The sequence below is a fragment of the Physella acuta genome, unplaced genomic scaffold (assembly GCF_028476545.2).
Source record: "Physella acuta isolate Inbredline_101_S28 unplaced genomic scaffold, ASM2847654v3 ptg001372l, whole genome shotgun sequence".
NCBI classification, from domain to species: Eukaryota; Metazoa; Mollusca; class Gastropoda; family Physidae; genus Physella; species Physella acuta.
Genome location: NW_026732887.1, coordinates 93,243 through 107,810, shown reverse-complemented (window position 1 = coordinate 107,810; position 14,568 = coordinate 93,243). Strand labels below are relative to the sequence as shown.

Sequence of the window (14,568 nt, the reverse complement as noted above, 5' to 3'; positions counted from 1 at the left end):
AGGTTTACATTGTGCGTAATGCCGCATCAGTTGGTCATGGTTAGGTTTACATTGTGCGTAATGCCGCATCAGTTGGTCATGGTTTTAGGTTTACATTGTGCGTAATGCCGCATCAGTTGGTCATGGTTTTAGGTTTACATTGTGCGTAATGCCGCACAGTTAGGTAAATTTTAAGCCTATATATTTTTGGTAGATCTATGAAACACTAACAAGTGACAAGATAAACACAAGTGATGCAATGGAAACGCTGCAAATTTTCTTTAACGAAATAAAACACCCGCCACAAGAAACTAACAAAACATTGTGTTTTTAAACTATTACACACATTTTTATATCGTCTACTGAACACGATTGTGTCCCTTCAAGAGAAGACAGAAGAGTAATCTTCCCTTAAGCTGGCATAGGATCCAGCAATCCCTTCGAGACGCCCCGTTTCCCTAGATACTCAAACAGACAGACAGACGTTTTCAGAATTTAAAATGACAACAAGAAAAAAAAAGTCTATTTTGAATTAAGTGGATTTTTTTACTACATAACAGAATAATCAGTAAATAACAGGCTCGTCCAGAACTGTTACACCGCGTTTACACTTGCGATATGTTGTATACCATACATGTCTAAAGGGGGGGGGAGGGACGACGCACAGCACGTTAGTATTATACTTATTATACGAAACATACTTCTCGGGGAACATGTATACTAACTTGTGAATTGGTTTTTTTCTAGACGTGTATAGTATACATATCGAAAAGGTAAAAGCGGCATTAGGAATGATTAGTAGCATTTATAAAACTCTAAATACTTTTGTATTTAACACTCACAAGAAAGAAACCCAACCCATGCACTAGAGATTTGGAAATATGCATTTTATTAAAAAAAAACCGGAAACTGCATATTACCGTATATTGTATGTATTAACAACACAAAAAAAACTAACATTTCCCAATCTCATGACATCGGTATAAAATTATGCCTCGGATTTGTATGCATAAGGGACAAGGCTTAATCGGATTTCCCCCGCCCCTCTCTCTCATCTCCCACTCGGGTAAATTCGAGTGTTGTCGTGCAGAATAATAAGAGGGGATTGTGTGTGTACACGGGCGGCCCACAGCACGCGAGGGACGGTAGGGGTACTTTGGTTCATGACATGCGGTCATCGAGTTCTCCTCCAATAGGACGTAATGACGTGTTGACACGTGACACGCTTCATATAGACATCTCCAGGCATTTTTTTTTTTGTTTTCACTCCCCCCCCCCCCCCACCCCCCCATTACGATATTTTTAATTCAAAAAGTGGTTGTTGACTCATTGTTAAGTAGAGATTTATAACCTCTGTTGTGAGTATTACACGCATGGGGTGGGGGGCCATTTTGAGGCACACTCTTGCCGTTAATTGGTCCTTATTCCATATTCCCAAATCGTGGGGTGGGCGCAGTAATCATCATTAGCGAAATTGACGGCGCCGGCTCAGGGAGGAATTATTTAATTAGCAAATATATAATTAGGGGAGTATCTTTATAGAGTATAGAGGTTAAAAGCCCTGTGGCGGTACTCTTGCAGTCGCCTCCCATCTAATTCTTTGTAATTAAGTCTCACTAATAAACAATTAGAGTATTTGTGTAATCTGTGTCGTAATGGAATACGATGTTTTTATGTTATATAAGGTACAAATTGAAAGAGTCACAAAAAACTTATATAAGTACATTAAACGCACACATTTTTATACAACTGAACGCAAGTATTGGCATTTTAAGAAGCAAAAGTCATGCTTATTAATAGAAAAATCAAAGTTTGTTTTGTCCGATAAGGCTGTCTTTTTTTAAAAAAAGCTACTGATAAGGAAGATGGTTAAAAAACTAATTACAAAATGCCTCTCTCGGATGTGGACCGATAGTATTAGACTAGATCAGGTGCTCCGGTATCTACACAGCACTAAACGCAGGGTTCGTCGGCCTCTACACGTGACTACACATAGGGTTCATGGGCCTTTACACGGTACTAAACATGGGGTTCATCGGTCTCTACACGGTACTAAACATAGGGTTATTTGGCCTCTACACGGTACTAAACATAGGGTTATTTGGCCTCTACACGGTACTAAACATAGGGTTATTTGGCCTCTACACGGTACTAAACATAGGGTTATTTGGCCTCTACACGGTACTAAACATAGGGTTATTTGGCCTCTACACTGTCCATAAAATCCAATTCCTGGTCTCTACACATTCCTAAACATAGGGTTATTTGGCCTCTACACGGTACTAAACATAGGGTTATTTGGCCTCTACACGGTACTAAACATAGGGTTATTTGGCCTCTACACTGTCCATAAAATCCAATTCCTGGCCTCTACACGGTACTAAACACATGGATAATCGGCCTCTACATAGTACTTAACAGAGGGTTCATCTGCCTCTACACTATCCATAAAATCCTCTGCCCGGCCCCTACATATTTCGATTTAAACCACGAAAGCCAGCTGTTTTCCTCACCGCCTGACTCCAACGCTGCAGCTCTTCCCAGTGCCAAAAGCACGAAAAAAACTAACGGACCACTAAGCTGCAATGCAATGTCAAACAGTTTTCATTGAATCCTTTTTTTAAGGTCTGCTGCAGTTGTACAGGTGCACCAGACCTTCGGAAGTGATTAAACAACGTGCTGCTTCCCGTAATTGACACCGACAACTGATCAAAGCGATGCACACTGGCTGTTAAGTTTACTACAAGAAAACTACGCGTGTTGCTGTTAAGTAGAGTGTCAAAAAAATTAACATAACTTATCAAAAGGCCTGGTTCTATCATAGAGTTCTATTATAATAAAGCTATAAAAAAACAAGAGCTTTATTATAATAGAGCTATCATACTAAGAGCTCTATTATAAAAAAAACAAGAGCTTTCTTATAATAGAGCTATCAAACTAAGAGTTCTATTATGATCAAGTTATATAACTAGTTGGTGTCAGTTGTTGCATGTATTAGACGAAGTTATCGGCGACATTTGTGTTTCAAAAATAACATATACAGCATTTTGTTCACAATAAAGATCATGCTGCTGGATTTAAAGAGCAAGATCTAAGTTGAACATCGCGAAAAACACATACACAATAAATGCGTTTAAATAATCAAACTCATGTTAAAACGTAAAACAACAAAACCCATTTGAAATTTGTTTTTTTTCTTGGTTCGATACTGTTTTGCAAACATGTTTTCAGCTTAACATCTTTTTTTATTATTAAAACCATCCTCCCGGTTAATTCCTTCGATGTCTTACATTCGTTTTATTAATATTTGATAAGATTGGCTCTCCCTGGCGTATATTCGGCGATATGAAAGAAAATGTATCGCCTTGGGGTGTTGTGTGGACAACAACATAGCACAATGCTGCAGGCTATACAGGGGATAAGAACTCGACGTCTATATCAAAACTAATTACACGGATTCGCTGCGGTTAGAGAACGTGAGTAATCTCAAGGCACACCATCGATCAAACCTCGCTTACAGGCTCGATATATGAACAACGCATCTAATGTAATCAACGGTGTGCTATTCTATACCTCGCTCTTTTTTTTCGTTCTTTCGTAGGTTATCGTTGCTATACAACAACACGCACCTGACAACGTGTGCGGTGAGTGGTCCGACTGTGAGACCGCCGAGACCCACCAGAACCACTTGTGTTATCTAGTCGTATCCGGCCGAATTCCCAGTTGAAATTTGCATGAGCCGAGGATTATTTCAAAATTGGTAAATTGCTTTGTTCTGATATAGGAGACGGCGTGCTGGAGCACACGATAAGCTAAACGTAAAACATCGAGGTTTTGTTTTATTTCGGGCTAGGTATTATATCCCTGAGTCCACTCAGTTATAATTGGTACCTGATACAAGTTGACTGGTCAGTGATGTCCAAACAATTCTTTAATATGATGCGGTCATATAAATAAAGTAACTCTACTTCATCTATTTCATAAGGACCGTCAGATCTTAATGAGAAATTTATTTATTTTTGTTCAAATATACTATAAATATTTTGGTCTTTTTTTTTATTTCAACAAGATGTATGACCACACAGGAAAATTCGACCGTAGTTTATGTCATACGGAGGATTCTATTCTACTCCATTGTCAAAAGAAAAAAAAACCTTTTCAACTTTTAAATCGTACATCACACACATTGGCTCGTACATGACTTATTTTATGGGGGGGGGGGGGACTAGAGAGGTGTACAAGTCGGACAACAGGTATAAAACTAGGGTATTATTAGATCCTAATCACACAGCCAGAGCATTCGCGACAGATCGTATAGCTCAAGACTTAAGACAAGCCCCGCCGGAGGATATGAGGTTTAATAAAAGATAATATCAAGCTAGCGAACCTAAACAAAACGGGAACAAAGAAACACTGCAGTTTTTCCCGGTCCGATGTATAGCGACATTGCCTGCAAAGTCATGGGGCCATCCAACCTTTTTTTTTTAAATGATATTCTATGATGTAGTGACTTTGTGGATAAATCTTACTGGAATATGTGACTTCAACGGTCGTTAAACTCAAGCTGTTTTTTTTTTTTTAACTGCAGGCCCTACTTAAGAATACTTTATTCAGAAACGAGTGGGGATGGTGTTTATACACATTTTAAAATGTCGCTAGTTCAAATATCATTCAATTTAATAAATCTGAACAGGTATTAGATTGGAATCTCTATCAAAAGGGGAAAGTAGGTAGGTCAAAACAAACTTGGAAAAGATCATTAGTCAGTGAAGCACGAGCAACCGGAATGTTTTAGGGCCAACTTAAAAGAATCGCCCAAAACAGAGTACGGTGGAGCTGTGGTTGCATGCCTATGCTTAACAAATGGTTCCTTCGCTCCACAAGGGGTCCCTATGGTCCACAAGGGGTTCCTAATCCCTATGCTCCACAAGTAGTCCCTATTCTATGACGATGAATGTATCACAACTACAATATTTTCAAATATCTGTTCTGATTTCATATCAGAAATAAGGGTTTATAAAACATCTTTTAAAAAGTATGCATAACACGGGACAAATACTCAAAGAATTAATTCCATTAGAACTATGGGAGTTGCTTTATCACGCCGGATGTAAGCTGAAATATGAAAATTAATAGATCCGGGACAACCAATTTTCTAAAGTAGCCTATCAATCTCCAAGAATAGATTTGAATAACAATTTATACTTCATTTCATTATTTTTTTTACATTACCATAATAACTTCAAAAATCAAATTTTCAGACATCTGTTTCTCGATGACGTAATCATATCTCTGGCGCCGCTCCGATGGAGCACACACACACACACACACACACATTAACACACACATACGCCAGACTGGCTTCGAGATAATGGAACTGTCTTTTTGTTTCGAAAATCGATCGATTGCTTCCCCCCCCCCTTTCTCCCCAGCTCCTCGAGATTTTATGATGTCTAGTAAAAATGACATTAGAACTGCATTCGAGTGTTAGCATTCCGATAAAAACAAACTAGAAACAAGGGGCTCAAATAGCAAGATAACCAAATTGGCGTGCAAGTACGGGGTTTTGATAAAGTGGCCTTAAAAAAATCCTCCCAAGACATGGTATCTTGTAGAGTTCACTTGCCTCGTCCTGGGTTTGTTGTTTCTTTTCATTAGCCTTATCGAGACTAGAGATACTCTGTATTCCGCGTGTTTTTGTTAAAGATTCAACCGCCTGAATGCGAGTTCTATAATACACAGATACAGTTAAAAAGCGTGACCCTTCCCATCTTGCATGCAGTTACTTGAGTTAATTATATCGGTGCAATATTAAATCAACACAACGAAAGTATATTTAGGCCTAAATCAAGCGTTGTAAAGACAATGTCATTTCCTGTTTCCAATTCCAATTTAGTCTCCAAGCTGAGATTGAAAGACAAAACAACCCCCCTCCGCCCCCCCCCCCCCCCCCCCCCCCCTTTCTAAAATGCCAGTGAGTCATGGAAGCATTATTTTTAGATTGTTTTTATTTGATCGGGAATTCCTTTAAAAAAAGCATTAAAAAATTGAAATTTTTGGAGTGCGTTAAAAAGAGTATGCTACGTCTGAAGTGATACTGAAACAATAGGATTTAGATCTATTGTCTCGCACAATTCTACATTATACTGTCAATAAGGGCATATAATTTTTTTATAGAATTTTGGAATAAGTTATATAAGTTAGCAAAAAATTTAAAAGTGTATGGCCAATAGAATTTGTGTTACTATTTCAACCTTGTATTACCATGACTATAGTACAAAAAAATAACAGCTTATAGTAACTGTTTTAAGAGTGCATATGCCAATAATACTATTTACACCAGTTGGGGAGTAAATGTATCTGGCTAAAAGATAACAGCAGCAAGAATCAATTTAATAATTTGTAATCATAAGGAAATAAAACATGTAGCTTACTTACCAGTGACACTGATCTGGAATATGCCTGTACGTGGTACATCGGAGTTAAGCTTAGGATTGAGAGTCACCTCCCCTGAGGTCTCATTAAGGTAGAGAAGATCTGCCTTGTTCCCTGAGAGGATCCTGTAAATCAAACGATCCCTGTCTGAGACGTCGGGGTCATAAGCTGGGATCCTCCCGATGGGCCCGCTGGGAAACATCCCGTCAAAGTTGTTGTAGATGATGGAGAAATCCTCCAGGACCGGGCTATTGTCGTTGACGTCCTGGACATTGATGATGACCTTGGCGGAGGAAATCAGAGTTATAGACGCGGCAATGAGAGTGATTTCGTACTGCTGTTTCCCATCCTCGTAATCCAAATTGATGAGAGTGATGATGATTGCAGGATCACCCAGTCGCCCGGCTTGCTTGAAACAGCTGGAGTCTGCATTGTTAGCGATGGTGTAGTTTATAAGGGCATTGACCCCTTCGTCTGGGTCAACAGCTGAGATGGTAGCAACAGTAGAACCAATAGGGCTGTTTTCCTGAATAAACACATTGAAAACAGAGGACTCGAATATGGGGGCGTTATCATTGACATCTTCAACATCAATGTGGACGATGACTGAAGCTGACTGCGGATTCACCGGATCTGAATCCACTGCGACAACAACCAGATCATACGATGGAGTCGTCTCTCTGTCTACTTCTTTCGCCAAACGTATCCATCCTTGATTGTCAATGCTAAAAGCACCGTTACCATCGTTCCCGTTTGAAAAGGTGTACCTGACTTGACCGTTGACCCCCTCGTCTTTGTCTGTTGCAGTAACATTCAGGATTTTGACACCTTTCAGTGCATCTTCTGACACTTTCCCAAAGTACTTCACCTTTTGGAACTCTGGCTTGTTGTCGTTGACGTCTTTCACTGTCACTGCTATTTCAGCTTGATCTTTCTGAGGTGGCTTACCATTATCCGTAGCAGTGGCAATCAGCATGTACACAGAAACCGTTTCTCTGTCCAGCTTTTGCCGAGTCCGGATAACTCCGGTGTCTGGATCAATGCTGAACACGGATGATGGATCTAAAGAGTATGTTATCCGAGCATTTTCCCCCCTGTCTCTGTCGACGGCTACAACAGAAAACACAGACGTGCCGATGTCGACGTCTTCTTTAACATCAAAGCTGTAAGGGGTGTTGGTCTGGAACTCAGGAGGGAACCTGTTGGTGTCAAGGACATCTATATATACATATATAGAATCACTGAACCCATCCTTGTCGGTAGCAGACACAGCCAGCACGTACTTGTTTTGGTCACGTGCATCCAGCTTTCTGTTCACGCTAATGACACCTTCACCGTTAGTCATCCTTATCTGAAAAGCATCTTTGTCGTTACCCCTGTCAATACTGTAAGTGATCCTGGCGTTATCCCCCTCGTCTGCATCGGTGGCAATAACTGTGACAACCACATCCCCCTTATTGGCTTCCTCTGATATAGATGCATTGTAGCTCCTTGCCTTAAAGACTGGCGGGTTGTCGTTCAGGTCTCTAAGAGTGATGACAACAGTTACATTGGCACTCAGAGGCTTGTCACCATTATCCTTAGCCTGGACGATGAAAGTGTAACTGGACTGCGTTTCTCTGTCCAGCTGTCCTGTGGTTTTAATCCAACCGGTCTGTGGATCAATCTGGAAGGGGAATGGATTTGTGGGATTTAAAATTGAGTACGTTATCAATGCATTATTGCCGTTGTCTCTGTCATCAGCCTGAGCCTGTAGTATACTGGTCCCGATTGGTAGATTCTCATCAACTGTCTTCTTATAAGTGGAGTCAAAGAAAGATGGACTATTGTCGTTAACATCAATCACATTGACTATAACATTTGTGGCTGTTCTTCTAGGTGGGTTTCCTTGGTCCTCAGCCCAAACGTTCAGCTGATAGGATAACACATCTTCATAGTCCAAAGCTCCAATTAAATAAAGTTTGCCCGAGTACTTGTCAATAGAAAACTTATCCTGAGCCTGACCTGACAAACGGTAGGATATCTGAGAGTTGACGCCCTCGTCCGCGTCAGTGGCTGTCACGTTAATTATCTCTTTAGTCGTGCTGACCGCCTGGTCCTCGCGTATGTTAACCACGTAGCTGTCTTGCAAAAACTGAGGGCTGTTGTCGTTAACATCGGCTACATTTATAGATAAAGTGAAAGTTGAGGTTTTTCTGTCGTTGATGTCCCCTTGGTCAATAGCTAAAATAATGAGTCTATAAGATGAGACCTTCTCTCTGTCCAAGCTCACCCGAGTAGAGATTGAACCAGTCAACGGTTCGATATAAAATGCATCATTGGGAGGTCCTTGGTTGAGAATGCTGTACTTAATGACAGCATTATCCCCTGTGTCACCGTCCACAGCTTTAGCAACATAAACTTCTTGATTCGCATCGCGGTTTTCAGCTACTTCAATCCTGGCACTAGATGATGGGAAGGTCGGGGCGTGATCGTTGACATCATCTACAATGATGGAGAGAAGGGCAGTGGCACTCCGGCGCTCTGATCCAGGCATAGCGTTGTCTGTGGCAATAATTTTAAAAGAATGTGAAGCCATGGTCTCCCTGTCCAACCTTTTTGTCGTGTTGACCAGCCCGGTGGCAGGGTTGATGGCAAACATGTCCAAACTTCTCAAATCCGCATTGGCTTCCATTCTGTATGTGAGTACGCCTGCCTCCCCTTCATCTGGATCAGTGGCAGACATTGTGATAACTGACACGCCAGGTTCTTGTTCTTCTTTCACGTTTTTTGTATACTGCGCCTGTGCAAATGTAGGTGCTCTGTTTCTTGTTTGCCTTTTATTCCTCGACACTTTATTCTTGGTGACCGACGGTGAAACATCTACCACTGTCTGTTTTTTAAATGCAATGACATATAACATAAACTGATTTTCTGATTTATGACAAGCTATAGAAACCTCAATTTTAACTTTCAGTTTGCTTTCTACACAAACATCATGACTGAATGATATATCCGAGTCCAGGTGATTTACAATAATGTTTGATGAGAGAGGGTTGACAAGAATTTTACATTTATGAAAGTTTAACGGAATAAATTCATACAAACTAAGTACAGTTCTTCCCTGTCTAAAACAGCTATCCGATGAAGGTACTGTTATACTTATATCTACATGGCTGGGATTTTTCTTTAATTTTTCCCTTAACCAATGTCTATGAACATTTTTGCACCACTGTCCTTCAAGGAAAACAAAAAAAGGAAAAGAAGCACTGACTTCTGTAGGTGCTTCCATGTTATTAAAAACAGTTTGAGCTATGATGCTGAACTGCATGGGGTTGTGTTTTGATAGAAGACAGTTTACCTTTTTCTTCGCTTGCACTGCCCCACTATGTGTGTGGTTCAAATATATAAATGGAAGTGAGAATTTGCTATGTTTTTTATCAAGTGCATAATTCCAGTCATGGCCTGGCAATGAAAAATTTACTATGGTACCCCCAGGGTCGGCACTGGCGAGCCGTACTTCAAATGTATGAGCAGACGATACGAAGAACAACAGGAGTATGAAAATGTATGTGAAAGTTTTGTTGACTCCACCTCCAGCCATGATCCGATATCCCACAGAAGAATGAACACAAACACTTTCTGGTGAATGTGGAAGCAGTCTACACATTATTTTATGAACAGGCTTCATTTTTGTCGCAAGAAAACGCTTGCGATTAATTTTTCCTCATGAGCGACAAAGCAGCCAACATCGTTTTTCAAATGAAAAAAGCTACAAAGAATCAATGCCGTGACTGGACTGAATTACGATAAGAAGAAACTTTTTGACGTGCATAGAATCTACAAGAATTTCATTGATTAGGCCTACTAAAATCTACATCTATTTAATTTTGTACTGCCGTCACAACGTCGGATGATTTAGATCTTGATTTTATGTCCAACGACCATGTTCACAGGTGTATTTGCCCCATAGGTAAGCAAGAAGTCAAAAAACATCCAAGCGATTGTAAAGGGGAGATTACTCAGCTCGGCGATGTCTCATTCATGCCTGTACGCGAGTGTGTAGCGATGCCACCGACACAGTATTCTTTTATTCAGTGATCACGTTTAATCAAAATAAAGTTATTTGAAGAGGAAAAAAGTTAACACAGACACACTAAATGAGCACATAAATAAATCCTCTACACATATCATTATTGAAACAGTTTTCTTTGAAAAATAACACAGCGATATCCTTCGTTAGTTACAGTCCTTATCATTCGCCCTATCGGTGACAACGAAAATGGCTGGCAGCGTTAGTGCGACAGCGGACGCTGTTCAATTTCCCTCCCTTGTAAATGTCTGCCAACCTTTTGAAAACGCACCTTCAATAAAACGTGATAATACGGAAAAACGCAACAAATTAAACTGTATATCATATTTTGAATTAATTACGGTGCATTTTTTAGCCATATAACTACATACATTTAAATAAACTATCTTTCTTTTGTTGTCAACTATTTCTCGGGAGGGTAAAACAATTGCAGAGGAAATGATCACATGATCAAACAAAGGTGTTCAATACCCACCACGGTTGGACGTTTTGAGGGGTTTGTTACAGATTTAAAACTTGGGCATATGTTAATTTTTACACCTGAGAGTTTAGGAATGTATGAAAGTAGGCCAAATAAAAAAAAATTCACTAGTAAACTTTAAGCGGATGGCAAGACAAATGTATTCTTATGAAATGGTATTGGGACAGTCAATACATCTCCCGTGGGTCGTCCATAAATGATGTCACTATCCCAAGGGAGTTGTAAGCATGGCATGGGGAGGGGGGGGGGGGTCGAAGACTGACGAGGGGACAGCTGGTGTGTGTTGGTGGGGGGTGAATTGCGGTACAAAAAGTTGCGCATTGTAAAAGGTAATTAGAATTATTAAAACATTATTTATATAGGGTCTTCTCAATCTTAACCCGGATTAACTGAAATCTTTTTCATTAAATCAGAATCTGGTGATCAGTGATGTTCTCCGCAATTAACCTAATGAACACATAGTTTGTGATTATGGTGAATGATGTGATGAGTGTTTCTCGCTCAAACCTTTTCCTCGACGGGGGGCGGGGAAGGGGGGGGGGGGGGGTGAGAGAAAGGGGCCGGACACTGGTAAAAGTAGACACGCTTCAGATTTCCCCCCCCCCCCCCCTCCCCCGAAGAGATGCCTGATAGAAACTAGCGGTGATTAACACTTTTGGGATAAATCACAATTTAAAATACAATTGTGAAAGGGAGAGTGTGTTGGGCGTTTGTGACGATGTAGGCTACGATGTGGGTTGAGTATGTGGGGGTGGGGGGGGGGGGGTGGGGCGGGGGCACGAAAGAGTGAGTGAAGTAGCATTAGATTGGAATATCGTAAAGGGTAAAGAGTAAAGTCTATGAATAACGCTTTGCGATGTCGTTTTAGGGGTATTTGTCTGGTGTTTTTTTGATGGCGTGTAATTATGATAGGTGGGAGGAGGTTAGGATCGTATCGGTTTTATCGGGGTTTTTTTTACATCGGTTTTTTTTATTTCTGGATTAAGCCTAGTTCTAAAAAAATTGTAAAAATGTTTTTGAACAATTTGATGTGAGATTTTTATTAACGAGTATTCTACAACTGATTACAAAGAAGTAAAAATATGGATTAAGAAAGATGTCTGATTACAGAACGATAATCAAGTTTTAACTAGAAAAGCAAACATAGAGAGTTGTGTCCCTTTAATAATGACTACCTCTTATTCGTTCCTCTGGAAACATCATTAGAATGTCCAGTTTCAAAAATCATGCTGGACAGTTAGATTTCCCGTGTGACCAATTTTTTTAATCTCTTTTGTGATCACATTATTTGAGTCATTATTATTATTTCTAAATGCTCTTTGTGCTGGATAAACATCTATATCTTTGTCTCCCTTTTTCTGTTTGCTAAATTTCCATACCACACTGGCTGATTGTCATGGAGACCAATTAATAAAATATTTCTAACCCACATACAAAGCTAAGTTTTACTTCATTCATTCACTATTAATACACCAACATTCATCACCCACTCTCCTTTAGCACACAAGAGCTGAAATCATTCACTCATCAATGTAACACACAAGTTTGGATCTTCAATCACCATTAATACATGAAACATATATCACTCCACTCAGGAAGCCTGTATCCAGCATAACAAGACAGGCCCTCACCTGGAATCCACAAGGCAGGAGGAGCAGAGGCAGACCAAGAAAGACCTGGAGACGTGACCTGGAAGAAGTCACCAAGAAGATTGGATACACCTGGGGACAGTTGGAGAGACTCGCCCTGGAGAGAGATGCCTGGAAACTCTTGTCAGCGGCCTATGTCCCAGTAAGGACGACAGGCAAACCTAACCTAACTGTATCACACACTCACCATTAGCACGCAATAACTCAAATCATTCACTCATTATAACACATTATATAATTATAACACATGAGGGGACAGCATGGACTAGTGATAGAGCGCTAGACTGCTAACCTGAATATCTCAAGTTCAAATCCAGGGTTAAGTCAGTGGAACATCTCTCAGTCCACTCAACTCTAATGAGTACCTAACTCACGCGAGGGAAAGTAAAGGCAGCTGGTCATATTACTGACCACATAATCCTCTCACATGTCCGGGTCGAGACATCTACTTCATCTGCCAGATGTGTCGGTAGGTCTAAAGAGTTTTTATTTCTATAAAGGTCAAGTTTGGATCTTCAGTCACCATTAACACAATAAACATACATCACCAACTCCCCATTAGCACACACAAGCTAAAATAATTAACTATTAATAAACACAGATGAGCTTATGTAATTTACTCATCATTAATAAAAAAAATTAATCACTCACACACCATAACCATATGAAAAGATAAATTATTTACTCAGCTCGAACCAATCACTCAGTCTTTGGAGACTCAAACGTAAATATTTCAAATATCCCACACACCTTTAGTAAGTAGTAAAGTTTCCTTTCAAACCTGACGGTCTATGGGGCAAGTGAAGTAGAGTTCACTTGTTTCTGTGACCTCGGCAAATGAAGAGATAGTGTGATCAGCACTATGCCCAGCCGCCTTTACTTTCCCTAATGTGAGTTAAGTACCCATAAGAGTTGGGTGGACTCAGGGACGGTCTACTGACTTGAACCCGGATTCGAACTCGAGACTTACGGGTTAGCAGTCCAGCTCTCTACCGCTAGACTACTCAGTCCCCACACACCTTTAGTATTATAGCATAAACCCATCAATCATTGCTCACACGCTAATTCAAAGAATTCACTTGCTGTAACTCACCCATTCACTCACACATGACAAATTACATACTCAAATGACACAACCAGTCAAGAAAAGGGAGTTTTATTTGCAATTGTTCAAAATGAATGTAAATTTCACATGAACAACACAACATTATAAATTTTTCTTGTATACAACAGGGTCATCAATGATAGTCAAAGGATTTTTATATTCTAATAAAAGTTTCATGTGATCTAAATCCACATTAGACAACTGTCAATTATTTTAAGAATAATTACAATTTTTAAAACATCGGTAAATTTTACTAATTAAATTGTAATGTATTTGGTTAAAAAGGAACAAGCACAAAGTCAACATATAAAAAAAGACCAGTATACGAGGGAATAGCCTGCCAAGGAGGCAAGGATTGGACAGATTATTACACAAAGAACACACATGAACTAACAACAATACGATTTTTAAGTTACGTATCAGTGTGTTTTTTTTTAATTAAAAAAAAATTCAATACTTCTATTTTATGACAAATAGTATAACAATATTAAAAGTTTAAAATGTTGTCAATATAAAGGGAACAATTTCTAAAATTAATCTGCATAGTTTGTTAATAAAGGTTATAAAAATGCCTAATTGTGTTACATATAAATGGGGGGTGGGGGTAGGTTAACTGCATCACTATCGCAGGTGACTTTGTTACTAACAGTAAAGACTGATCTAAAGAGAGTGGGAATTTAATAAACATTGATTAAATTACTAACTATACAAATTTGTAGTTTATGTAGTTTAAAAATGTGTTTTTATATAACTTGTTCAACACATTACCACTGTTTTAATGATTAATTTTATTTAAAAAAAATTATTACCTAGAACTTTATTTTTAAATTTACAGAAATAAAAGTAT

General features: G+C 39.4%; 1 protein-coding gene across 1 annotated transcript in view; it reads right to left on the bottom strand.

The window, feature by feature from the left end:
• Nucleotides 1-10,681, bottom strand: part of LOC131927090 (cadherin EGF LAG seven-pass G-type receptor 1) — a 59,492-nt gene extending 48,811 nt beyond the window's left edge. The window contains exon 1 of the mRNA XM_059282748.1: nucleotides 6,418-10,681. Within this exon, the coding sequence (XP_059138731.1) occupies nucleotides 6,418-10,084 (3,667 nt within the window). The 5' untranslated portion in view covers nucleotides 10,085-10,681. The remainder of the gene's footprint in view (nucleotides 1-6,417) is intronic.
• Between the last annotated feature and the right edge of the window lie 3,887 nt (nucleotides 10,682-14,568).